The sequence below is a fragment of the Pipistrellus hanaki genome, assembly GCF_964339955.1.
Source record: "Pipistrellus hanaki genome assembly, chromosome: 6".
Taxonomy (NCBI): Eukaryota; Metazoa; Chordata; class Mammalia; order Chiroptera; family Vespertilionidae; genus Pipistrellus; species Pipistrellus hanaki.
In genome coordinates this window covers 75,472,735-75,500,715 of record NC_140508.1, presented here as the reverse complement: position 1 = coordinate 75,500,715, position 27,981 = coordinate 75,472,735, and the positions used below count along the sequence as shown (strand labels likewise).

The window sequence follows — 27,981 nt, the reverse complement described above, 5'->3', positions numbered from 1 at the left end:
AAGCAAACATGGCTAGCAGTTTGTGTGGCCTTCATTACAAGCTGACAAAGACTTACTGGGACATGTGTTCTAGGGCAAGCATGTCAAACTTATGGCCCGTGGGCCGCATGCCTTGTTTATTTGGCCCGTGTTAGCCTTTGAGTTTGATATGCTTGTTCTAGGGCATCTTGATGTCTCCAGCAGCTAGTGTGGTACCTGACACTAGGAAGAGGGGTTTCAATGAAGGTTGACTTCAGTATGACTTTAAAAAAATTATGTAAGGTTTAGGGCAGGTGGGCAGGTCCATCTAGATGAGACAAAGAATCTTATAAGTAAAACAACAACAACAACAACAACAACAAAAACAAAAGCAAAAAAAACACACATTAAATGTCATACTGTCTGACTGCCTTCCCCTGCTCCAAAGTTGGGACTCTGTCCCTTTTGTAGCATGGGGCACAGGTGGCTGTTCAGTGTGTGATTGACAGCTTCAGCATTGATGCTCATGTTCCCACTAGGTAGCTTCTTCTCTTCCAGAAATGCTGTGTTCATTGGGTTTTCCCCGAAGTGGAAGCAGGTGTACATGCATCTGAGCAGCTCCCAGGAGCTGAGTGTGTTCCTGGGCATCTCCGGGGGACAGGTCCCTATTGGAGCACTGGCTGCCGTGCTGGCTGGCTTCCTCCCAGGGCAGCAGCTGGAAGTGCACAGACTCCACAGGGAGAACATGCAGCCCGTCACCAGGTTCCGGGTCTGGGCTGCTCTGAATGTGTGTTTGCAGACTTCATTGGAATTTTATGGTGGGCATACTTGCTGATGGATTCCTTAAATTGGTGGGCTAGGCTCCATGGTAGAAACTGAAGGTGTGATGTCTCCTGCTGGGAGTTTAGAGAGTAGTCAGCCATTTAGGAAAGCTCAAGTGACCCCGCCTATAGCTCAGGGTACAAGGAGATGATGTCTTGAAGTTTGGTGCAGCCTCAGGGCTCTAGATTTTCTCTTGAGGATGAGCATTTGGACTTCTTTGGCGCTTTGAAAATGATGAGCATGCAACTGGGAATAATGGGACATGGAGTGAATAATGTTGAAAGGTAGTTTAGCTGATCCTTCATGATCTGGAGAAAGCCTGACCGATTTTTCTCTTTTCCTTGTGAGAAAGGCAGAATTCAAGATCTCAGGGGTGCAAGGGGAGTGGTTCCTGACACTTCCAAAGGCCTGTGAAATGCTCCCTTCTCTCCCCTTTTTTGTTGTGGTCATGTAGACATAATGCCACTTTATGCAAGGACCAGAAAGGTACTTAAACCTGTCCCTAAGGGCTATTTTCATCTAAGTAATTTATGATTGTCTTTTGTGTCATTGGAAATGTTTTTTAGGGTGGTTTTTCTTTTTTTTTCTTTTTTTTTGTTTTCAAGTCTGTGCCTAAGCTTTACATTTGCTTTAAGAAATAGAAAAGACTTGCCTGGCCGGTGTGGCTCAGTGATTGAGCATTGACCTATGAACCAGGAGGTCACTGCTCAATTCCGGGTCAGGGTACATGCCCGGATTGCAGGCTTGATCCCCAGAAGGCAGCCAATCAATGATTCTCTCTCATCATTGATGTCTCCTTCCCTCTCACTTCCTCTCTGAAATCAATTTTAAAAAAAATGTAAAAAGAAATAGAAAAGACTTGCATAATTGAAATAATTCATAATGAACAGTGATAAGGAAAGAATGGCCAAGACCTTGGCTAACTGTCATTCCCCTAAGTGGGTGGAGAGCTTTGCCCAGGCCCCTCTGGGGTTGCGTTCAGCTTTGCAAACTGTTTGTGAGGGAAGTGGTGCAAGAAGCCGACCAGACGCAGTTCCCACAGACCCGAGCATCAACACTTCAGACTTCCCTTTCGTCATGGTCCGTTCTGATGGTGACTCAGCCAGCTGTGGTTTCAGTTTCAGAAACTTCTAGCTGGTTACAGGACTGGAGGACTCGCCTCTTTTATCTCTGTTGGGTCCACAGCCATAAAAATCCATAACGATTCAATGAAGGGATGTGTGTGAGTGTGTCAGCCCCTTTGCTCCAATTTAGTCCAGTGCGGGGACGTCTGGTTTGATTTCTGTCCATCATTTGTGTCTGATGCCGTTGATAAGTGGGAAGGGGCTTCGGGGACATAGATTAAGTTACTGTGTAGGTCATTTCCTTCCCACCATGGCTAATTATTTCTCTGCTTCTCAGTTGCAGATCTGATCTCCTGAGTACTTCATCTTGTCTCCGACCTTGGGGCTCTGAGCCCAGCAGCTGGACCACTTTGTCCTTGGAATTTTGGGTGTCCTCTCTGTTCACCTTCCCTCTCCCCCTTCCCCCTTCCCCCTGCTGAGAACTCCTGAAGACTGTAGGATTGTCATGGAGTCCAGGGAAATGTTGAGCAGCTCCCGGCAAAGGGGGGGCGAGTCGGATTTCCTGCCAGTCCCCTCGGCCAAGCCTGCAACTGCGCCCGGCTGTGCAGAGCCTCTGCTGTCTGTGCCAGGGGCTGGGAAGGGCATCCCAGGGGCTGGAGAGCGCATGGAGCCGGAGGAGGAGGATGAACTGGGCTCAGGGCGGGATGTGGATTCCAACTCCAATGCGGACAGCGAGAAGTGGGTGGCAGGAGATGGCCTGGAAGAGCAGGAGTTTTCCATCAAGGAGGCGAACTTCACGGAGGGGAGTCTGAAGCTGAAGATTCAGACCACCAAGCGGGCGAAGAAACCCCCAAAGAATCTGGAGAACTACATATGCCCCCCTGAGATCAAGATCACCATCAAGCAGTCTGGGGACCAGAAGGTGTCCCGTGCGGGGAAAAACAGCAAAGCCACGAAAGACGAGGACAGAAGCCACTCCAAGAAAAAGGTAGGGAGCCCTGTTTTGCAGGATTTTCGTTGGTTTGTTTTTGCCATTTTACCCTCAACTTTTTAGAGTCTGTTTGTTTGTTACTAATTTGCACTAAGTCCTTAACTTCATTAATAGGTTCTGCAACTTGAGGTGAAACTACAGTGATATGATGAAACCAATGTTACTATAGGCTAATTGATATAGGTAAGAGTTAGGTTCCTGTGGCATCTCATCCATGTTTTAAAGCAACAATGTTGAACTAAATGACTTGACTGGTTATAATGCAACAATGTTGAACTAAATGATTCCACTCCAGGACCTGCTATGTTTCTGAATTGCCAGTTTCCTTGATGGAATACTTAGGGGCTCTGGAAGAAATGCCCCTGCTACCTTGGTGTAGTGTCTAATTACTATTTTTAATTATTATACTAGAGGCCAGGTGCATGAAAATTCATGCACTGGATGCGGGGTCGGGGGGAGGGGGAGGGAGAAAGCGGGTAGGGTGTCCCTGAGCCTGGCCTGCCCCCTCTCACAGTCTAGTATCCTTCAGGGGTGGGAGGTGACCCAGCAATCAGGGGAAGGTGATGCCCCCATCACACCTCTGCTGCTGCCACTGCCGGCAGTGCAAGCCTAGGCCAGCCCTGGTTACCTGAGCCTCGGGCGGCTCTGGGCAGCTGGGCAGCCAACATCCAAGGCTTGCCTGCACCTCAGGCAGGCCCTGGGCGGCTGAGGGGACTGAGACGACTGGGGGACTCTGGAGACTTTGCCACGCACCTGCCACCCCCAGTGGAGCTGAGGGGACTGGGCGCTGCCATTGTGTGGCTGTGGGTGCTGCCATCTTTGAGGGCTTGGCAGTCAATTAGCATATTTACTCTTTATTAGATAGGATCTTCTACCTACCTGAAAAGCAATAGCTACTAGGATTAGAAGTCAGGAGCAGTTCTATTTGTTGAATAGCGGCCAATTGGCTGGGTCAGATCCAGCTTAGCTATGACAATATTTTGAAGTTTTTCTTTTGTTTTACTTTTTGTTCTCATAATCAGAGAGGGGGATGTTGAAAAAACATTGGTCAATCGGAACAGACAAGAACCATTATAACCTTTTGGTTTCAATCACTGCTATATATCTTTCTAACATAGGCGAGCCTTCCACATGACTAAGGAAGCCCCGTATTTGTGGTAACTTGAGGCTCTTTGAGGGCTGAGAGATCATTATTCCAAAGCCAGAGGTGAACATTAGAACTGGAGAGAAAAAAGGAACAGCTGACTGACCAGAATCTTTGTCCAACACATTGTAGACTTTTAAGGTTGGGTCTTAAATGAACTTGGTTGTTTGTCATTTTCCTCCTAGAAGAAAAACGGGTGCAGAAATCAGCTCTCTAGATTGGTGGTGTCATTTGGTCGGGGAAGACTGGGTCCAGGTTTCATTGTATTATTTTGCATCACAGGGGTTCGCTGTGACCTCTCTTCCTGGGAGGGGTGTGGCCCTCAGCCCTGACAGCAGACTACCCTAGTCCAGAAGTTTCTGATTCAAACAGTCTTTGGATCTTGTGAATAGTATGTCAAGGAGTCTTCCTGTTGACAGAGTTTTGTGGTCCTAGGTTGTAGGTGCTAATCAGTCTTTGTAACTCTTTTCCCTGCATCTTATCATTTATCTGAGCGCTAGTCTTGATAGATGAGCTAAAAATGGCACTATAAAGGAACCTCTCTCCTTTGTAGCCCATAGATAATTTGTAGAGTTTCTGTTGCCAGTATTTGTGTGTGTGTGTGTGTGTGTGTGTGTGTGTGTGTGTGTGTGTTTAGCTTTGGAGGCATCATTTTCAGTAAAAATACTAGGAATCATGTTCTTCGATTAGGGTAGGGCTTGCATCCTTCTCACCTAATTGATTTGTTTGATTTATTGCATTTCACATCTAAAGACTTGAACTGGAAAAGACTTTCTAGGGTGACCAATGCCTTCCAGTTGGTTCAGACGCTCCTAGTATGAAAACTGAAAGTCCTGCATCCAGGAATCCCCTGCTGTCCTAGGCAAGCTGGAACAGCTGGTCACCTTACATTAACCATCAGAATACAAAGGAATCTTCTGAATTATCTTGTGTTTACATAGCATGGGGGTAGTGCTCTCCTCTTCCCATCTCCATAGCACCTTTGGAGAGGTGTTTCTGCTTCCCTGTTATAAAACCAACGATTATCTAAATGTACATGGAAACTTCTGAGGAATCTTACAAGCAAATACAACATTGATATCAGGCTCCATGTGGAAAGTGAGGCTTACTTTTGAAATTGAGTCTCTCCAGCTTTGAACATGAGTATCTTTCCCTAGCTCATTGTGATGGCCAATTCCTTGTGTGTTGTTGGATTTTTGTGTGGGTGGGCAAGTCTTGAAAAATATGGTAACTGTTTCCCTTCCATCCCCATCATGACTAGGATTTCAGCAGCAGAGGACAGTTTTGGGCGTGCAAATTCAAATTTACTATCCCATAAATAGATACTTTATGCAGGTATTATCTTCCCTAAAACCACAAGATTGTTCCCAAATATAGCCTTCTGCCTATTGGAATGACCTAAAATAAAACTCTGGAATTTGTAACATGGGGATGATTACAAAGTTGAAATGTGCAAAGGAACTCTGTTCTCATATCTGAAATTCTCAGGCTGGTCATTCTCACCCGGAAAGCTGGGTGCTCCTTGTGTGCTTTCTTGGAAAGAGAAATGAAATCATTCACTTAAATATACAACTCACCAGGTCAGTTTCTAAGCCCATCGATTGGGCAGGGCAGAAAGAAGGGGGAGGAGCTGGAATTCCATTCATTATGCTCTAATGGGAATATCTGCAAACATTTTAAATTGTTAGGAGCTTGTTTCATGCTGTACCTTTCTATTGTTCTAGCATTTATTGGTGCTGAGAGCTGTTACTTTCCAGAAAGGAATGAATGAAGTTACTCATACTGAGTCTTAATCACTTGATAGATGATCGGAAACTTCTCTGATCTCTGTTGGGTTAGAATGTCAACTTGGTTACTCTTCAAGTTCCTGTTGTTTTGCAGACAGGGAGTAAACTGAAGCTAAGATTGAGATGGAGAGGTGGACACCCAGCCTGCCATTTGTATAGAAACTTTCAGAGTCTTGGATATGCAGAATCTACTTATTTGTATGAATGGGAAGTATGTGATCAGTAAATTAGGGTAGGGAAAAGGATGAGAATGGCTTTTTCTAAGCAACAGGTCAATGGCTAACTCTAAAATCCAGTCTTCTGGAATTTTTGTATGAGGCAAGCCCCCGATTGAAGAAAGACACATGGAGTGGCCCTGAGTCTCAGTCCTTCACAGGGAGCTAGGAAGGAGGCCCTGTTGACTTGATCCTTGAGCTGGTGGAGATGCCTACTCAGGAGTCCCCTGACTGTCTGTGCTGACTTAGAGTTGGGTCAGCCAACTGCAGTTCATGGGCCAAGTCCAGCCCCCTGCCAGTTGTGTACTGCCCACAAGCAAAGAATGGTTGGGGGAATATCAACAAAAGAAGAAAAATCTTTTGCAATGTGAACATTTTATGGAATTCAAATTTCAATGTCCAAAAATAAACATTTTTTTTTTTAAAGAGCCACATCCATTTGTTTACATTTTGTCTGTGATCGCTTTTGCACCACAACAGTAGAGTTGGGTGGCTGTGACAGAGACTGCATGGCCTGCTGGAACGATTTGCTGTCTGGCCCTAACCAAACCAAACCAAACAAAACCAAACAAAACCAAACAAAACAAACAAAAAAAAGTGTTTGTTGACCCTTGGCTTAGGGACAGGACATGGAATTTCAGGGTAACAGGATTTTCTTTCATTTTGTTTGGTTGGTAGTGATTCGGCCTCTCATTCTTTTTCTTTTTCTCTTCTGCAGACCAATTAATTTTGTTCAAGTCACTGCGACAGCCTTAGGCAAAGACAGCTTCTGTCGGATCCCAATGATTTTCTTTTTCATTGGTTTTTGTAAAAAGGATGCTCTGGAGGATAATGATAGCATCCCTTACATATCACTGTAAGGGTATCTCTGCTAGCTTAACTCTATTTATAAGTGCTCTACTGCTTTGGGGTGAAGAGATGGCATGTGTGGCATTCCCAAGAGCTTTATTCCGAATTGCAAATCTAGGACCAGCCTTCCAAATTTAACAGACATTATGGATGTTCAGGCAACATGGCCATTGGTAGAATGTAAGGTGGGCCCCATGAAAATACCACCTCATTGGCTCCACAATGCATGGACTTTTCTAATCAGGGAATGTTCACTTTCCTTCCACATAAAATTAGGATGGCAACTGCAATGCTATCTGGAAGAGGGTTTATGATGAATGGACTTATGTGAGGTGGGACAGCAGTGTTTGGTAAGAGATATTGGATGAGCAGAAGGCTCAGAACATGCGCCAGGGCCTCAGGACTGTCCTTTGGACCAGTGCTGCTTTGCAGTTGGATTCCATGCATGCTTCTGTTCTTTGTCATGGCACCAGCAATGCTGCCTCTTAGACTCACTCAGGAAAGTCATGTAACAGGTCCCCTTCCAGGTCACTCAGTGAGAACAACAGGGAGCATGAGAAGGTGTTTCTAGAAGCAGTTCAGGTACAACACATGAACAGAAAATGTTGTTAGCAGTGACAGGTTTTTATGAGACACGCCACTAGGCAGAAATAACCACGTTCCTCTTCCTTGAGGACTGTCAGGTAGGGCTGGGACATCTATCCCTGGTCTACAGCATGAGAAGGAGAGGGGAGTCCTCGGGTAGCTCATGAGTTCATCTTTTTCCTTTATTGCACTTATCAATATTTACTTGCTTCTGACCAAACCACAATATCTTTTATTTATTTAGACTTAATTTTCCCTCTTCCCCAGAATCATCAGAGAACCTATTTCCTCAGCAGCAAGAACTTCCATCCTACATTCATTAGGCGCCTACCATGGTCTCAGAAACATGCTGGGGGGGGGGGGGCATTCCTAGCACCCCCACCTAGACCATCATCATATGTCAATGGCAAGACGCTTGTATTGCGTTCTGAGCTGTCATAACCTCTCTTAGGAAGTCTCATCAATCATGCATGCATTTACTCTTTCTTTAAAAAGCACCCTCTTTGTGTCAAACGCACCAAGTATGGACAAGAAAAAAAAAAAAAGTCTTTTATGGTGAAGTCGATGGGAAGTTGGGTTGGCCTCAGGTTGCTGAGAGTGGTGACTATCAAATAAATACATGGATTTGCCTTTAATTTTCTGAGTAATGAGAATGCTCAGCAGCCTTTGAACTGGGGAAAGGGAAGGACTGGGGGTCTGGGGAACAGGAAAGTGATGCAGGGCAGATAATCTTAGAAGGGGAGCCTTTAGGTAATGCAGGCGTCAGCTAGGAGATTCACCCTCTTTCCCATAGGGTGCCAAGAGGCAGGCACCTTTCTCTCTTGATCCTCTGTGATTGGCACATCAGGTAGGTGAGGGGCATGGGAGTGGGGGCCGGGCAGAGTTGAAGGGTAGCTCAGATTGCCTGACATCGCGGCAGCACCCACCATCTCCTCCTTTACTCTGGTAGGTGGCACTGGGCACCCCACAGAGAGCCTCTACCCTCCTTATATTCATGGGGCATAGTTCAGGTGCCCTTCCCTCCCTACATTCTGCTCTGCATCTCCTTTGGCCACCCCTTGGTGCACTGCCTAGCTGAGGGCTGCCACCTTTCTTCTTCTGGGGGCGCACATGTGGTGTTTTGAACTCTGGGAGCATGAGCTTCTTCCTCCATGGCTCCCTCCTCTGATGAGGAATGAAAGGCCCCGCCAGAGTTTCTTTTCAAGAGGCCACATTGCCCCTCTTGTTTAATTTTTATTTTCTCTCTACAGTTTTGGTGTGTGTGTGTGTGTGTGTGTGTGTTTAAAGCAGCACATTTCTTGTGATTGTTCAGAGTGCCTGGAACCTTTGTTCTCTGGTAGGTTTCTAGTGATCTTATGGCTAAAGCCAGGTGGAGGATGGTGGATGACTTTTTCCAGAAAGTATTTGTCTCCACAGGGCAGCCGGTGACATTTGACCTGAAGGTGTGGGGAACAGAACACTCAGCTTGGGGAAAGGAGCCCTGGGCACCAGCCCTGTCTCTGTAGGAACCATTTCAGAAGAATGCCTCACATCCCTGGGTCTCAGTCTCAGCCATTTTTTTTTTTTTTTTTTTTAAGGGAATGACAACAAAAATAGCTTTTGACCTCTGAAGCCTTATTTCTATTCTAAAAAATGGGAACTGGAAGTACATGGGTCAAGTCTTTCTCTTTAAGAAAACTAGTTGCTCTCAATAGCATTTTTGACCTCTCTTTGGACCCCCTGTTCCATCATCAGATAGTTTCCTTTTTGACCCAACGTCAAAGGTCATGAATCAGGGAGAGGAAGTTTCAGGGTTGAGCTTAAACAGACATGAGATTGACCCAACTTGCTTTCCATTCGGACGTTGTGGGGGTGTTCGGTCCCCCTCCCTCTGTGCATGCTTCTTTTCCTCCTGTGCTGGGAATACTCTGGGGTGGACAGCCACATGCTGGGTCCTCTCTTCTTTGTTTGATATCCCCTTGGTAGTCAGCTTCTTGGATTTCCCTAAGGAACAATTTTTGGTGAACTCCATGCTTTTGAAGATCAGTCTGGCAGAGGAACCAAGTAGGAAAATTGTGTTCTGTTCTGACAGAGAGTCATTCATTCCCAGAGTGTTCAGATTCCCGGTGAGGAGTAAGGGATGTGAGACACCTGCTGGGAGGACCTCAGCTCAGCTCCCATGACTCCAGGACTGACCGGCTCTCCCTCTTCGGAGGCGGAGAACCTACACTGGGTGCTGGGCTTCCTGTCACCCTAGGCAGGTCACCGAGCCTCAGCAAACGGCTTCCTGATTGTATGAGAACCTGGAATCACAGCGGCAGCTCCCTGTTGGGGGTTCCAGGGGATGAAGGTGCCTGTGTCTCTGTGCCAGTCCTGTGTTAAACTTGCTTCTGGCCGTGCTGAATTGTGTTAGCTGGGTGGCAGTGCCAGTGTCTTATCTCTGAGGCCTACACAAGCATCTGCTGAGAGAGTATGTCACTAATGCTCTGCTGTTCTGGGGTGGGGATTGCTGTGGCGATTTATTTAGAGATAGTTCAAAAGTCTTTCATCTCTGTGGTCACTTATCTGCCAAACCAGGGTGGCTGCTGAGCTCTAAGCGTGACTCAGACTGAAAGTTGGAACCCAGTGTCATAAGAACCGTCAAGGGGGGTTCAGGTGGCGCACCTGCCACCTGCTGTTTCCGGCCTCTGCAGAGCCTGCCCCTCCTGCACCATCACACCCATCCTCAGAGAGTCCGCCCAGAACAGCATCACCGGCTGACCTGCCATTCATCTCCTTTTCCATTTTTAATAAAACGCAAGAAAAACAATTCTTCTCGCCCTTCTGTACCCTGTGCTCTGATTCTTCTGCTTCCTAGAACCTTAAGTTAAAAACATCTCACCTTCAAAGCGCTGGGGATCTCCGGGGACAGCCTGCCTGCCTCACTGGTTCCTGAAGACGCTGGTGGCTTTTTGTGGCCTTTTGGGCAGGAAGTCATGGGGCCTGGACACCAAGGCAGAGAGCACAGGGATGTGGAGGGCAGTCCTGGAGCCTGGACCCAGGCCTTGGTTCAGGCTCCTGACTGATCACGAAGAGGAAATGAACAGTACAGCATGGAAGACTTATGTTGTAGGGGGTGTTGTTTATCCACAATGAGCTAAACATTCATGTCATAATTTGCACATACCCAACAGTTTTGGGGAAAGGGTTAATCTTGGATGGTCCTTGGGGTGGAACTTGATTTGGAAGGCACTGTGAAGGCCCTCAGTAGCCGCCCACTGAGGAAGGAGAGCCTGCCAGGGGGCTGGAGTTCAGGAGAGCCAGCTCCTGGAGGCGTACAGACGGGGTGGGGGTGGGGGGCATGCAGCACCCACTTGGACTTGCAGAGGTACCCAGTGCATTCAGGAGTCTGAATGACAGGCTGGGGGTGGAGCCGTCAACCCTCCTTGTGCGCTGAGGCCGCTGTCTGCGTGTGTGGGAACACGGCTGTGTGAAGGGCAGGTTTGGACCTCATCACTTCCAGCCCCTCCACTTTGCAGTCACAGTGGTCCTGCCCGCGAAGGCCAGGGCCTTTTCGTCCACCTGGGCTGCGTGTCTCTCTGACATCCCAGGCTGGCTTCTTCTCCCCTGCCCGCCTCGCCTTCCCCAGCCCACTTCCCTCCGCTCCCCACCAGCCCGTGACCTCAGCAGGGGAACAATGGAGGCCTTTCTTCACTCTGAAAAGTCCAGGCGGTTCCCACCTTGGTGCCTGGCCCGTGAGGCCATGCGATAATCATCATTCGTATCAAATGTAGGTAGCTCCAGTGTGTTTGCTAGACCTTGTTTATTGTGTTTTCCCCCAGATCTTCTTCTGTGCCTCCCACAGGTTTCCAGCCAGTTCCGCGGCCCAGGGATTCAGCGGTGGGGGAGGGGGTGGCTTACCAGGCCTTGCCCACAAAGAAGTAATCATTTGCAAACATGAATTTGCCCAGGCGCGTGGGCAGCCTTTTATGTCTGGCCAGTTAGTTCATTGGCTGAGCGCTGTCAGAGAGACCCCAGCTCAGGAGCTGAGCCATTTCAGCTGGAGAACCAGCTAAAGGAGTTGCTCCTCCTGGGGAATCATGGATGTAGCTGAAGGGAACCTGTGTGTGGTGTGTAATGGGAATATCTCCATGATTTCTCTGGCCTTGTCCTTATGGAGAAGCAAGAAGGCGGAACCTGACTTACTGGGGGTGTGGCTCTTCCCTGAACCATCAGCTTCCTGAACGTCCTATTGGGTTGCGGCCACTGAATAAGGGGCAGGTCGGTGTCCTGTTGGGCTTTGGGTGCTATGAGGTCATGAAGGAGGACAAGATGAGATTTTGGGTACAGAAAGGGTCTGAGACCTGGGATTAAATCCATTGGGACACAGGCTAGGATCTGACACTGGGTCAGAAGTCAGGGGAGGCTGACCACAGAAGCTGTGGGCCCAGAATCCTGGACTTCGCTGCAGGTCAGGAGAGCCTCTGAGTATTTCCATGTCAACAAACCCCCCGTGGACAGTTATTCGGATGCTGCTCCATGGCCCTCCGGGAGGGGACTGGCCATCTCTCAAGGAAGCCCTGGTTTTAGTAAAACTCCTTCTTCTGTTGTACTAAAAGTCTTCTAAAACCTAAATATTTCCAGTTCCTGAAACCATTCCTTGGACTCCATGGTTTCCTAATGCCAAAACACCCTCGTTCCTGTGCTAGGAACACTTGTTCGTGAGTGCCCCTCCTAAAGGCAAAGGCGGGAAGGGCTCCCAGAGCAGAGTATAGTGCCAGGAGGTGTTCTGGCCCTGCAGAGCATCCGTAGATTGTCACCTCCTCTGCTCTAAGCAGAGTATCCTTATTAACACGATCCCAGGCTATCCCAGTTCTCTGGCAACGTCCTCCTTGTCGGTGTATACTGAATTCGAGGTCAAGAAAACTCGCCAATTTAATATTGCCTCATGCTCCTTTTGCTGGTCCAAATCATCACATCCTGCATCATACATTGGGTTCTTTGGGGCAAGATGCAGGTGTCTGCGTTAGCCTCGTTACCATCTGTGCACACTTTGGTCAGAGGGTCTGGAGGGTCTGCAGACAACACACGAGGCACAGGAATAAGGCAGCTTTGGATCTCGCGGGTCCTCTTCTGCGCTTTCTCTTTTGGGGCCCTCCCTAGCTGGTCACCTTCTGGGACCCTGTCTTCTCATTCACATATTGGCCTCTTGGATCTACATGAAAGTCTGTTAAAAGTGGTGGTCAAAGGTAGATCAAGTTTGCTCTTCTCAGTTATGGTGGGAGCTCTCTGAGGACAGGAGTTATGTCTTTTAATGCAAGATTCACTTAGCTTATTTCCCCAGCTTGTTAAATAAGTCCTGGTTTGCTCCATGTTGATGAAGATGGTTCTATGGAAAACCCTCTATCAAAATGGTTTCTGCCCACCAGCCCTGCACATTGCACGTTGGTTCCTTAGAAACATCTGAGACTTTTCATCCTGCAGCCTGCTTGGCTCCCATGCAGATAGACAGCAGCAGAGCTGGTGGGTCTACATTTTGCACGAATCGACAGTCGTGCGGTGTGCTCAGCGTAAGTGCTGTGTGAGGTCTAGAAAGATCTTATGAGGAGGAATTGATCTCAGGGCATTGAGGGAAAACCCAGGGCAGTAAATGGACTTCAAGCGTTCCAGCCACTGCAGAGCATGGAGAATTGGTAGCAACCCTCACACCTGCCCAGCACCTTTCCAGAACATTCACATGCGCCCAACTGCTTCCTCTTTCTGGCTTGTTCTAGGACAGTCCAGTGAAGTAGATGCTACTCCTCCCTGTTTTATAGACTGAGGAAGGGACATTGAGGGTTTTTAGATGGTTTGCCCCAAGGTTACAACTAGTTGTGGTAGGAGGTGGCTCAAATCCTTCTCACACCCTCAGGCCTCCTAGTTTCCTGCAGCAAGAAGCGATCCTTGACAGGTGCGCTCTGCTCTAGCTGGTCTTGTAGGTGGTCAGGTGAGTCCTGTGCAGCTCACCTGATGGTCCTGGCCACATGCCCCTGGCCTAGGCTGTGGGTGAACCTGCAGCTTCATCCCCGAGACCCAGAGCTCCTTTCCTGGACTGCCCACCGCGCTCTCCCTGCTGGCCAGCCCTTGGCGGGCAGTGGCAGTGAGATGTGGCAAGGAGTGACTGTTAGCCAGTTGGGGCAGCAGATAATAGGCTCACTGTGACTTAATCACAGAAAAGCTGGAATTCAGCAAAGGGCCTCCAAAACCAGACCCCAGGAGCACTGCCTGGCCTGAGACTTGAAGGAAGGCTGGTCACCTAGTGCCAGGCTCTAGGTCTGACCTGTTCTCCCTTTAGCAAGTGAATGGCTGTTTTCTCATATTTAACGAGGGGTTAGTACTGTCTCTCTTCCTTCCATGTTACTCTGAAGATGACAGGGGCCAAGGGTTGTAAAGTGCTTCTGAAATGTTAGTAGAGCAATGGAAAGACAGGGGCCTGTTCTATAGAACCACCTACAGTAGATTCCTGACAAACCGTAGTCTCTGATTCAACTTTTCCCTCGCTTCTCCACCATCCCCTCCTTCTCTGGCCTCTGCCATCACCTGCTTTGAATAAAGCCCCCAGACTTGGCTGTGATGAACAGCAGCTGCGCTTGGAGCGGTCAGCAGCCTGGTCCAGACACCCGCCACATGGTGTGATTGCCCTTTGTGAAATTCTGGGGTGAGAGGTCAGCCCTCTGTGCCCATCTTTGTCACTTCTCAGCCGTCTGCGTCCCGGTGTGTTATCCCGGTGTCCTCCCCCCTGCCCCCGCCTCACCCCCTGCTTCTCCTGGAGCCCAGGAAAAAACCATCTGCTGAGTTGGCTTTCAGAAGATTTTTTTTTTTTTTAAATACCAATTTCCCTTTGTTCCGAGGCAACCTCCAATCAGAGCTGGGGTCTGCGGGGTTTGGCGAAAGGCTGGTATTGTGTTTCGTGCTCCCTGAGGAAAGGTTGTCCACTTGCTTTTCATTTTGATTCGATTCCTCGCCATTCTGCAGGGGAGTCGGAGGTTGCAGCTGCCACTGTCAGCTGCAAACGGGGGACCCCCTTGTTTAAGAACCTACATGTTAATCCTCTGCCGGGGGGCGAAGGAAAACAAAACAAAAACAAAACAGAAGAAAATGAAAACCATCTCTAACAAAAGTCCTCCTTCCTGCTCCCGCCTCGCCTCATCCTGTACGTCACACGGATCCGATGGTTTGCTTCAGCTCAGGCCTGGCTGTCCTCGAAGCTTTGTTGGAAGAGTCTGACTGTTTCCTGATTTCTGCTGAAGAACATGACTTGCATATCAGAACCAGGGAGAGCCATTCTCTTATGGAAAATGTAAATCACAGAGAAAGGCAATTGGCTGTCAGGCTCTTTCCTGAGCATAAGGACCGCCGTCACTTTGGTACTTAGAATAGCTGAGAGCCTTGCCAAGCAGTGGACACAAATTGTCTTCTACATCCTTCCCTCAGACAAAGTGGAGATCTTATCATCCCCACTTAAAAAAAAAAATCTCACCTGAGGGCATACTTAGAGAGAAGAGAGAAAGGGAGAGAGGGAGAGAGAGAGATAAGGAGGGATGGGAGGGAGGGAGGGAGGGAGGGAGGGAGGGAGAGAGAGAGAGAGAGAGAGAGAGAGAGAGAGAGGGAGAGAGAGAAACATTGATGTGAGGGAGAAACATTGATCAGTTGCCTTCTGTATGCACTCCAGCTGGGGATCAAACTGGAAACCTAGTATGTGTCCTGATTGGGAATCCAACTGGGGACTTTTTGGTGCACTGGGCAATGCTCAACCAACTGCTCCAGCCAGGCTACCACCCCCATTTTACAGATGTGTAAAATGAGTCACAGAGACCTCCAGTTGCTTGCCTTGGGTCTCGGAATCAGGAAGCTCTGGTTCCAGCATGCTTACCCTCCAACTCCGAGGCAGCTGGCTCAGAACTTAGAATGGGAGCCAGAGATCCTCACCCTCAGAGCCTACCTTCTATTATAGAAGACTTGCGGCCAAGGTGCTTGGTCAGTACCTCCATTTTTCTGTCTGTAAAACTGGGACCACAATAGCTAGATGCCAGGGGGTCCAGACAGACAGTTGGTCAACTCTTGTGAAAGCTGGTAAGTCTTCTATCTTTGAAGTGAATGCCTGTGCCCTCCTTTTCTGTCATATTCCACAAAATATCCTCTCTGCAGATTCCGTTGGTTTCTGACAGACTCTCGAGTTATCCTCAACTTTGAGAGCAGAGCAGCCTGCTGGCCTCAGGCCTTGCGAGCTCAGCCCTCCCTGCACACACTCCTGTCTTCACTCAGGCCTTCCTGGTGATGGAGCAGGAAAGGTGTGTTTGGCTCCTTGATGGTGATGAGAGGGAGGGTCAGCAAGTGAACACATGGCGAATTCCATAAAATGGTGAAAATCTATAAAGCGGTTTTTAAACATGCCACCTTCTCCCTCTTCTCACTGTTGGGCTGGGACTGTGACCCAGGGCATGGGGAACCTGAGGACCCCCCCTAGAATGGAAAATAAACACACACAACAGAAAAATAAAGAGTCGAATAGATTTTCTTTTCCTTCCTCTTGAGGATATAGAATTTTCTTAGATAACATAAAATAAGTGTATGTTGATAGTAATGTTTTTTAAATATATTTTTATTGATTTCAGAGAGGAATGGAGAGGGAGAGAGAGAGATAGAAACATCATTGATGAGAGAGAATCATTGATGGGCTGCCTCCTGCATGCCCCCCACTAGGGATTGAGCCCCCAACCCGGGCCTGTGCCCCTGACCAGAATTAAATCCAGGACCCTTCCGTCCACAGGCCGATGCTCTATCCACTGAGCCAAACTGGCAAAGGCTGATTGTAATGTTTTTAAAACATATTGTAGGCTCCAATAAATGTGGACTATCGGACGTTACTGGGCAGTGTACTCAGCTTTGCTCCTGAAACTACCAGATAGAGTCCTTGCTCAGCACCTTCCTCTGAAATGAGGTAATTTCACTAAACGGTCTCCTTTTTCTAATATAGTGCAGGTGTGAAAACAGGTCTCACCACAAGCAATTGCAGAGCGAGAGCAGACAGCCTGTAAACGCATTGGAATAGGTGAGGGACGTTTAAGTCCGCAGCCTGGTGGCAGCTGGGCAGGGGCAGACAGAGGCCTGGGTCAGGAAGACTCGTTCCTGTACTCATCTCTGTCAGCTGACTCAGGTGCACCGCGGGCTCCCCTGGCTTCTCTGTAGAACTTGATTCAACCAACACTGCAGGCCCCAGAAATGGGGGAGCAGGAACGGGGACATGAAATGTTTACTTCACAACAATGGGCTCTGCTGGACCTGAGGAAGAAGCCCTAACAGAGGGAGTCACAGAGCTAAGGTGAGCGGAACATAGGTGCTTCTGCAGATGCGAATTGTCCCACCTATAGTGTTCTTTTTCTTCCACACCGTTACTCACAAACTCATTCATTTTTTTTATGCAATCATTTAATCAAAGGAATTTTCTTCAGTATCTGTGCAATCGTGCATGCCAGGCACTATTGTGGAGATATAACTGGGCATTGTTCCTTAAGCGTTCCATGGAGTGCAATGTGGTCTGTCTGACATGCAAGCTCCATCAACATAGGAAGTGAGATAGAAAAACAACTCCTTAGCACCTCAACAGGGAAGAAGGATGTCAGAATTCCAAAAAAGAAAAAATACCTTGTAGTTGACTGGTTGACTTGATTGAGTGATAGGGACAGTCCATGGCGACTTAAAAAGAAAGACAAGCAGCACCCTGCAGCAGCACAGAATGAGATGTGACTTGGAGGCATACATTCTGGTAGACACGTGTGGCTTCAATCGTTGGGATGATCTTGGGGTTTCATCGTAGAAAGAGGAAGAGAGACTGGCAAGGTTGGCTGGAAACCTGAAAAATTCACGTCTCATTTTGGCAGCGGGAGCAGAATCCTGGAAAGCAGTGGGGGAGATGGAAGTGGAAAGGCAGAGTGTATTGGGATAAATCAGGTGGACATGTGAGAGCTGGACAACTTAGTTATTTTCTTAAGCGCCACAAGAAAGAAATGCAGCCGAAAACGGTTTGGTTCAATGGATAGAGCATCGGCTTGGGGACTGAAGGTACCCGGGTTTGATTCTGGTCAAGGGCATGTGCTTTGGTTGAGGGCATATCCCCAGTAGGGGGTGTGCATGAGGCAGCTGATTGATGACTCTCTCTCATCGATGTTTCTAGCTCTCTGTCTCTCTCCCTTCCTCTCTGTACAAAAATCAATAAAATATATTAAAAATAAATAAAAAAATAAATAAAATGAAAGTAACAATCTTAAAAAAAAAAAAAGAAAAAGAAAAAGGAAAAAGAAAAAAGAAAGAAATGCAGTCATTCATACCCAGGGGCAGGGGGAGGGGCAGCATCTGAGAGAAAGGTCTGCAAGGGGGTGAGGGAGCAGAGGCAGGGAACTCACCTATGCTTACAGCTGAGTCAGCATGTTGATGTCTGGAGAAAGGAGCCCTCCCCCCCCCCCCCCCAAAAAAAAAAAAAAAAAAAAAAAAAAAAAGGCTGCATCAGCCCAGGTGATGGAGCAACTGGTGAGACAGGGGGTCCTGGAGAAGCTTGGCCTGCGTTCCTGGACCCTCTTAAAAGTGCTCACTGCTCCCCTCAAGCTCCTGGTGGCTTTCCGCGGGAATGGAAACTGCTGCTGATCCCTTTGAGGAGCATCTAGCTGGCCAGGTATGCTTAGGAAGGGGCCGCTACAGGCTGGACCAGCTGGGCCCTCTCCACCTCCAGGGAGGAGCAGGTGCGGGGCTTCTGGGAGCCTGACCTTTCTTCTGGCTTCATCCCTGACCGCTGACCTTTGCTCCCAGTGTTGGCCTGCAGCGGGTTCCTCTCCTTTGGGGCCTGGCTGCGGGAGCTGGGTGGCTGCTTCTGCTCATTGCGTTTACTGCAGGTAGGTGATTGCTGGTCCGTGGGGCCCGTCTTTCAGAAGACAGCCCAGTGGTGGGGGTTCAGCCTGCAGGAAATAGAAGCCAAGAGCTGGAGGGGAAGACGAATATTGGGGGGTGTGATCCAGGTCAACTCTGTGGAGCATCTGAGAAGGACCCCGGCACAGGTTCTTTTGTTGTCATGTTTCTCTGAGAAGTTCTGTCTGAGAAGGTGGAGCGTTGTTATGTACACATGTGTTGTGTGTGTACAACCTCAGCAGAGGCAGATACTGTATGTGACATAAGAGAGCCAAGAAATGGGGCCTCTGCCCCGACCACCCACCCCTTGTTCTTGACGCCCCATCTTAAAATGAAGTCAATGAAGCAGAAGATCTTTAAGTCTTGTCTGGTTCTGATGTTCCAGGAAGTCATATAAATTCTAATTCATATGTCTAGTTTTTACACATGTGAATGTAAAGACATATTAATACTGTATCTGGTCATCAGTATAACCATGCATATATTTTTGAATAGCTGCCTGTAAGTATTAAGTAAGTATTCTATGAAAAAGTAGGTATATTCAGCCACACCTAATATGAATGATGACTGGGAATAAAAGGGGGGAAATCCCTAGCGTACCCAGGTGGGTCAAAGAATGCAGAGCCATCAAATCTGCCCTTTTCCCATAAAACAAACAAACAACAATAAAAAAACCCAAGGATTAGTTCCTGTAGGATTGTTGCCCATGCTACGGCGAGTTTGGATTCCATCCTGTGTCCTCACTCTCTGTTTCCAGTCTGTTTGGTTTTGTGCTCTGCTTTGTACCCATTCTTGCTTGCTTCTCTCCTTTAAAACATTTTTATTGAATTGATTGGGGTGACATTGGTTGATAAAATTATATAGGTTTCAGGTGTACAATTCTGTAACACATCATCTGCATATTGTATTATGTGTTCACCATCTCAAGACAAGTCTCCTTCCATCACCATTTTTCCTGCCTTTACTCTCTTCTATTTTCCCTCACTCCCTTTCCTCTGCCTGCTCATTCTTCTGTGCTGCTGTGTTCTCCATTTCTGCAGGGGTCTCAGTACTTCTCTTCTTTTCCTCCCCTTCTCCAAACAAGGCTTTCAGGGAAAGGTGTGCGGGTAGTGGGGGAAGAAGCATCCCTTTGCTTCTACCATTATCTCTCAAACTTTTCTTACCCATTTTAAGGAAGAACCATTCACATGCAAGGTGGAGGAACAAGTTGCACGGCTTGGGTGTTAGGAAGGAACAGAAAATGCATATGGCCCTGATGGGGAGTTTCCCCCGAGCTCCGGAGGTGGGGGAACTGAGCTGTGGTGTGAAAGAACGAATTAGTTATGGCAAATCTTGTTAGTGTCCATTGTGCACAGAGAAGCTAAGCCATCTGTGGCCACTTGCAAAATGGTTCCTTGTTTGTTCAGGCTCCCCACCGAAGCAAATCTTTGTGGCTTCTGATAATTTACATACTGTCACTTGTTTGCCAACTGGAGGGTGTCTGGACATGTGTGTGTGTGTGAGAGGGCATCTGTGCGGACATGTATGTGTGCTGAGAGAGCCCAGCGTTGGTATGCCATTGAAATAGATACCTGGGGGGCCGGCTTGGCTGGGCTCTGGGCTTAGGAAGGGGAGGGAGGGATCGTGGAGATCCTATTTATATTATTTTTGAACATTGCTAGGTGACATCTCCATTTGGCTTCTTGTGCTACTCTTACTACTCCCCATAGTCCCCTGCAGCCCTGATTTCTCTTCTATCTTTGCCTCATTGTCTAAGTTCTTGACTGGAGGTGTGTGTTCTGTAAGAAGCAAACCTGCTTGGAGTAGCTTATATCCTATCTATAAACTAAGAGAGGTGTCTGGGGGTAGCGTGTGCCACCAGCAGGACTAAATCATGCTGTGTCAAAGACTCTGCTGTTTCACCTCCATTCATTCTACGAATGCTTGCGGAAGGCCCACTGCAGCATCTGGTGTTTCGGGTGCTGTAAGGGGGTCTGAGTGCTGCGTGACCTCAATTACCCCTGTCTTTATGGGGTTTCCATGGAGTAGAAGTGGTGTTTGATGCCCTGTGGATGGGATGAACAAAGTTCTGGAGGTCATGAGTGGAAGGATGCTCATGGTGGTCTGGTGGACCCTGGAGGCTCTGTCGGAGGGCATGTGAAAGACAGGAGACTGAGTAAGGTGTGTAATCAGGAGGCGCTTGTGTGCTAGACTCTTAGGGTGTCCAGGTGGCCAAAGATAACGGTGAATACAAAGCAGCAATAGTTAAACAGTAGAGATGCTCCTTCTGCGTATCATCATGGCACCCTGTGAGGAGGTATGTAATAGGATACAGTCTGGAACAGACATTGGAGTCCTTCCGTATTATTTCTGAGAGCACTAATAATTCATTCTCTATATGACACTGACAGCTTACTTGGCCACACTGTGTCCTAATTTCCCCTTTGAAAAAAGGGCATTGTGCTTTTTCCTCCTTCTCTTCCTCTCACTTGCTTTTACTCCAGGCAAACCTTGGCTAGAAAGCAAGTTGGTGCTTTCATCTCTTTGGAAGACATCTTTGTATACCCAGGGTGGCTTCCTCCATAGCTCTCTGAGAGGGTCCAACTGCCCCCCCCCTCCGCCCCCCTCGCTTGATGGGCACACACAAAGAATCTGGGAGTTGAAAAAGACCTTGAAGTTCATCAGAGCGATCTCCCCTTTGCAGATGAAGAAACAGTGCCCACATCAGGGATGCCTCATGATTTTCCTGATCTCAGGGCCAAACAGGGACAGCCTGGAAAACACACACACACACACACACACACACACACACACACCAAAGAAACAAACAAAAAACAAACCAACACTGCCCTTTCGACTCGTCACAATGCTGGGAGCTAAAACAAGAGACAGGACACTCTATTGCCTTGGCTAGGCATCGCCACCATCTCTTTGCTTGGCCCATCTTATTGCCGTTTGGCACTTCTCTCTTGAACCCTCCTGAACTCACCATGGCTTTGCCCAGGAGAATCGAATAAAGGAGCCTTTATTTCCCAGCCGCCCTGTGCGTGCAGCTTTCAGAAAAGAGGGGCTGGCTGTGGGGGGTGGGGAGGGAGAGAACATTTGTCTTGCAATCCTGGCCTGACATGAAAGCCGCACCGAGGGGCACTTGGAGAACCCAGCTAAATAGTGGTCGCAGCCGAGACAAAGGGGAAAACAGACCCACTAGTTACGTGGTTACTTAAACATGATTTACCCTGCATAAAGCTGGCGGGGACCTGGGGTCCCGTTTCTAACGAGCCAGGAGACAGCACAATTAATGAGCTGGGAAGGAGTGCTATCAGACCGCAAACTAGTCGCTGCAAAGAAAACGCCCTTCACTATCTTCTTCCAGTGCTCCCCGACACTCACAGACACAGCGCAGCTCACACACAGGGCACAGGCAGGGACTGGTACCAGCTAGTGGTCCCACGGGTGGTTCACGGACCCCCGGGAGGGAGCTGCAGTAGTTGGAGAGGGAGGGACAGGGGTTTGGAAGGAAGGGTCCTATGACTTGGCTGAAGGTGAAGTCAGCCAGGAGCGCTGCATCCCCGCTGCCCTGCTGGCCGTGATTCCCATCATGTCTGTGCATCTGACAGCCACCTTGGGCCTCTAATCTCAATGACATGCACACTTGACCTATTTGGGACGTGGGGCTGGGGAGCAGGCTGGAGTTCAGAAAAGGCTCCGAAGCCAGAGGCTGGGAGGCCACATTTAGGTGGGTGAGAATGGGGGGCCAGTTGCAGGCAGCTTCCCGTCCTCTGTGATGTGCACATTTTTCTAATCGTCTTTGACCCTGCAGGCAAATCCCAGCAGTGCTCTTAGCTTTATCTGCTTTAGGGGCGTCACCACAGCTCCCTTTGCTTAAACATAGTAGCCTGCGAAGTCAGGTTGGGTGGAGTATCTGAGCGGGAAAGATGAGAAGGGGAAGGCTGGAGGATTTGAAGAGTGCAGGGCCAAAGATTAAAAGAGAAAGGTTAGCAGCAGGCAAAGGCCCAGGATTGAAATATTTGCTGAAGGCTGACAGGCAACAGAATAGAGGCAGACAAGTGGCAAATTCCTATTTTCTCCTCTAATTGAGAAAATATTTTGAGTGGAATTCAGTCAGACTGCATAATGAGTGGGGGTGGGGCTGGAGATGGAGAGAAAGAATATGAATGAGAGAATATTATTAAACTTCCCAGGAATGCCAAGAATGATTCCAGGGTTCAGGGCATTGTGTAAAGGTGGCATCCTTCCTGGGCTCACCTCTTGGTGGCACGGCATTCATTTCTTCACTCGCTCACTCACTCACCCACTCAGCGCATGGTCACTGAGGAGCTGCTATGTTGGAGGGCTCAGTGGCTCTGCCCATAGGAGTTAGCATCAGGCACAGGAAAAAGAGGCCAGTCCTTCCTCTCAAGGGTGAGTAGGTACCAAGGAGGTGCTTCCAACACAATGTAAGACCATTGATTCTATGCTGTTACCATTGCTTTCTTTCAATATCTAAACTTTGTTGTCGTCTGTGCCTCTCCACCGTTTAGTGAATCATTTTGTCACCTTGTATCTGAGAGGGAATATAAAGTGACTGTAGATCACTATCCCAGGGCATTGGTTTCTAGGGGGTTGCCCGGCATTGTGTGGCAGGGCTGTGGAGAGGGGAGTCTGGGTGTGGAAAAGTAGTGAGGAAGCAAAGCAGTTGTTTCTTGACTTGGCCTTCGCCTGCTGCTCCTCCTCCTTGTGCAGCCCTGCCTACTCTTTCTGTTGTTGAGTGCAAATTGATCTAGGTCTCCAGGCAGACTGCGGGCAGCACTGATGGTTCATTCACTGTAAACTCTGCATTGCAGGAGCTTGGAGCTGGGAGGTGACGAGGGTGGGGGTATGTCTCACAGGGGAGCCCACACAGTTCAAGTGACACCCCTGTGGTGTTCTGTGAGGCAGTGGCCGAGCTGGGGCCCTGTCCCAGCCCCCTCCTCCAGCCAGCTGTGGGTGCACTGCCACTCTTCCTGTAAGTGATGACTCAGATTATTTTCACCAACATCTCTCACCCCCACCCCTCCTCCATTTTCTTCCCACAGCCACCAGGGCCCAAAATAGACCAAAGTAGTTTCAAGTTTAGGCAATTTCCTTTTCTACTTAGACATCTATGGCTGCTAAAGGGTGCTAGGGTGAGGGTGGGGACTCGGGGTGGGGAGGGAGGCATGGGAGCCTTCAGAGGGCCTGGGTTTCCCCTGGTTCTCTGTACCAGGAGGAAGTAACTGCGTGGAACCCCGTGGAGCTCCCTGAAAGGTGCTCCCATTCTGACAGTCTTGGGTTTTTAGTTCAGAAGGGACTCTTCCTTCCCCTGCTAATTCAGGGACCATTCCCAAAGCTTCTTAAAATTCTTAGGTAAGTTTTAAACTTCAACAATTAACTCGTGAGTTGTAACAGATCATTTCAGGCTTCTGAAGTTTAGTTTCAGCAATCCTACATATTACTTTTTAAAAAAATTCTCACTCAAGAATATGTTTTTACTGAATTGAGAGAGGAAGAGAGAGAGAGAAACATCAATCGGCTAAGGCCATATTACATTCGTTTTGATGAATGTACAAACCTTGCTTTGTTGCAGGATCTAAAATTAGAAATCGTTGAAAGAGATTATGAATAATAAATAATAATTACTATCTCTTAAATTTTATCTATTAGACACTGAGCTAAACCCTTTCCATACAGATGTATATGTAATTCCCCCAACAACTCTAAGAGGCCTGATTATTCCCATTTTGCTGATGAGCAAACTGTGGCATTGGGAGGTTAGATAGCTTACAAAATGGCTTATGCAGAGCTAATGTGTAAGAGCTAATTTGAAGTCAGGTCAATTTGATTTTAAAGCTCATGCTCTGAATCTTAAAAGGTATATCCCATTTGCAGTTTAGAGGTCATAAATTGTAATAATATCACTTTTAAATGTCACTAAGTGTTTGATTCTAGATGGCCCACTTGAATTTTTATTAAATTTTTATTTATTAAATGTTTAAGATACAAAGACTTCATGAAGGTTCTGTTTCCACAAATGTTTCAAACCACACAGCTGTGTGCTCCGTTACGTAATTTGTTTTCAGAATAATACGTGGAGAGCCCAGGATGAAAGGATCCAGCTGAATTGTTGTGTGTCAGCCATGTTCCCACTCTGGTTTCTGCTTTCACCTCTGGGGTCAGCCGGGGAGATACATCTCATTGCCATTGATCCTAGAGGGAGAGAGGGGAGGACTGAGGTCAAAGGACCTCAGAAAGTTGAAAGCATTGTCCAACTGCAAGAAGATAATGTGTTAGCAGCTTTATTTTTCCTTTTTTATTTTTAGCAGTCTAAACATGCTTCAGTCTTACTTTCCAGGTCCTTCTCTCAGAGATCCTTTTCTAGATGTTCCTTTGGGCAACTAGAATGAAGCCAGAATGTGTGAATAACTCAATATTTTAGCTCTTCGGAGGAATTACATGCCTTTGACTGAAATACTTGGTCAGGTTCTGTATAGGAATGTGTGTTCGTGTGTGTGTGTGTGTGTGTGTGTGTGTGTGTGTTTTCCTACCCACACAGAAACATTTAAGGTTTTACTGTCACTATCTTTAGGTTTGTTACCCATTTGGGGGTAAGAGATAGTGGTGAATGATATCTGTGGAGGGTCCTGTCTTCAGGGTGTTCTCATCCTTTCCTTTTCATGTGAAACCATTTTACAGATTTGTTGCTGAATGTCTATGTGGGTTATGATGATGCACTCAGACGACATTCTATTTAAAATTTTTTTCATTTATTGATTGATGAGAGAGAGAGAGAGAGAGAGAGAGAGAGAGAGAGAGAGAGAAATTGATTTGCTGTTCCATTTTTTTTTTTTTAAGGAATTCATTGGTTGATTTTTGTATGTGCTCTGACCAGGGATTGAACCTGCAACCTTGGCATATCAGGACGATGCTCCAGCAGCTGAGCTACCTGGCTTAAGCTTGCTGTTCTAGAGGCGTCAGTCCAGGCGAGTGGGAAGCAGGCATAACTCTTTGTGTGAGCACTGTTGGCAGTTGCCAACTAGATGATTTGAGGTACCAAGAATGTTCCCTCTCACAACAAAAACAAACATAATTAAAGCAATCTCTATTATGTCTTCACCAAGCTCTCAAAACACCTTAAAGTGAAATCTTTGCAACCTTCATAAAATTAGATCCTTGCAGGTGACGGGGACTATGCTGGTCTTCCCAAAAGACATTAAGCCAATCCTCTGTGCTTTTTTTTTTTTTTTTAAATTTTTATTGTTGGATAATTCTGGGCTCAGCTGCTATTTCATCATTAAATCAAGGTATTCCTTTTTGTAAGCTTACTTTTTAATCTAGAGAGTTGATGACATTTTTAAGGCCCCAAACTGAAGCCCAGATTAATTGTGTCTCATGACAAAGAGACTTGATTTGAGGGCGGTCCTTAGAGGTACCATTCATGGATCCCCTTGTTTGTTCTGCTGTCACATAGTAGGTTCACTCTAAAGAATCAATGAAGGCTAGCTCAGGAAGAAAAACAGTCTTCTCTCATTTAAGACTCATTACTGAAAAATACACTAATTCTGAAAGGCTGAGTAAGGCATGTCTTGTCTATTGAAATCGCTTTAGCACAGCTTGGCGGCCTTATTCAAATTTCTGTGTTTTCCTGTCTGATTTATTTCCCAGAGCAGGCAACCAGGAGACAGAGAGGAGAAACCTTCCGGGTGTTCAGTGGCTATGGGGATTAGAAATGGATGGGTCTTAGAACTGGCCTTGATCCTGGATATCATCACATTTGTCTGTTAAATTTATTGGCCATCTATTAAAAATTAAAGAAGGCCTGCAGGTTTGGGAAAAGGTCAAATGCAAGTAATCAAGTTTAAGGTGCATCTGGGTACCTGTTTATTCAAGTCCCATAGTGATCATTTACTTGTTCCACTAACATTTGAGATTCTGAGGAGTCATCGTACTTAGAATATGAAATCAAATGAGACACATTGTGTTCCCTCAAGAGTCCCACAAACTTGAGTGAGATAGTCAAATAAAGTGGAAATTATAAAAGAATGTACTAAACACAATAAACGTAAATGACCAACCTCTGAATCATATTGGGGTCAGGGAAGGGGAGCTTCGTGGAAAAAGCAAGCCCTTGGAGCCAGTTTTGAGGGATATCAGGGATCAGTTGGCCTAAGAAGGAAAATAGACATTCTAGGCAGAAAGAACGGCATTCGTAACAGCATAGATTAATGATTGAATGATTGGCACAGTGTGTTGGGAGCAGATGGGAGGATTGAGCAGTGGAGAAAGCAGATAAGAACCACCTAATATTTATAGGACTTGCTTTATCTGAGCCCAATACTGTGCAATATAAAGGAGAATTATATAGTATAGGTTTTGCTTTCAAGCAATTTTTTATGTGCCAGGTAAAGTTCTAAGCCCTTCACATATATGTCTCATGTAATCCCCATAAAATCTTAGGAGACAGCAATTATTATTATCCCCACCTTACCAGTGAGGAAACTGAGGCACAAAATCTGTAAGCCATTTACCTGTCACAGAGCTAGTAAGAGGAGGAGTTTGGATTTGAACCCATGGTGTTCACACTTTGAATCACTGTTCTTTGAGAGTATGTTCAAGGAGGGTGAACATTGTCCTGGAAACTGATTTGTTTTAGACACAGGAATGGCATGGACAGAATTACCTTCTGGAAAGGTCACAGGGAGAGCCATGTGGAGAGGCTGGAGGAAGAGAGGCCGGCTGGAGGCCTTTGACATGATCTAGGTGGGAAGTGATAAAAGCCTGGAGCACACTGGTGACAGGAGACATCATCAGAAGTGAATTGATTCAAAAGGCATTAAGCAGGTAGAGTCAGCGGGACTCTGGCTAATGGGATTTAGTTGTTGAATGAAAAGGTGGAATTTAAGTTATCTCTGAGGTAAGTGGATATCACCATTCATAAAGAGGCTCTGGCTTGGGGAAAGGATGCTAAAGCAATTCAGTGTGATTTCCACTGAGCTTCCTGGGAAGCCATGGGTGTGGCTTCATGTGCCTGGGGCAGTTTATAGAGTCTGAGGGCTGTGGAGAGAGCCTTGGAGATTACAGACACTTAAAAGATAAGCAGAGTAAACAAAAATCTTTGCAAAGTGAGGTCTCCCCTGAGCAGGAGAAACTTCTAAAAGTCCCTAGGAGCCTATGCTGTCCATGGCACAGTCTTTGGCAACACTGATCACGCTGACTTTTGGGAGAGTGTTTTCAGTGGCATTGTGGGATCAGAAGCCTGTGAAGAATGGGTTGCAGAAACTGTAGTGTAGACAGATCTTTCAGAAGTCTGCCTGTGTAGCTATGCATGTGTGTGAGTCAACTTCTCAAAACACATCATGGAACATTTACAGAAGCCCAGAGTAGTGAGGCAGGGGAATATTCTGCCCCTGGTGTATAGGGAGTGCTGAACTTCAGTCCCTAGACACATGTTGAATAGGACTTGCTTTATCTGAGCCCGGTACTGTGCAGTTTGAAGGAGAATTATATGGTATAGGTTTTGCTCTCAAGCAATTTTTACTTTAGTTACAGGAATAAGATGAACACGGGAACCTAAGGCAAAAGGTGAGCTGACCTGTTAATCAGTTGGCTATCAGAGAAGGGAGAGATCAGAGTTTGCTGGAGTCCTTGGGGCTGCAGGCAGTGAAAACTCTATCCT

At 47.2% G+C, this 27,981-nt stretch overlaps 1 protein-coding gene across 4 annotated transcripts in view; it reads left to right on the top strand.

Moving 5' to 3' along the window:
* Positions 1–27,981, top strand: part of SETBP1 (SET binding protein 1) — a 321,712-nt gene that overhangs the window by 18,320 nt on the left and 275,411 nt on the right. For all 4 annotated transcript variants that reach the window (XM_084887230.1, XM_084887227.1, XM_084887228.1 and 1 more), the window contains exon 2: positions 2,182–2,832. In XM_084887230.1, coding sequence (XP_084743356.1) covers positions 2,350–2,832 — 483 coding nt within the window. In that variant the 5' untranslated portion in view covers positions 2,182–2,349. The remainder of the gene's footprint in view (positions 1–2,181; positions 2,833–27,981) is intronic.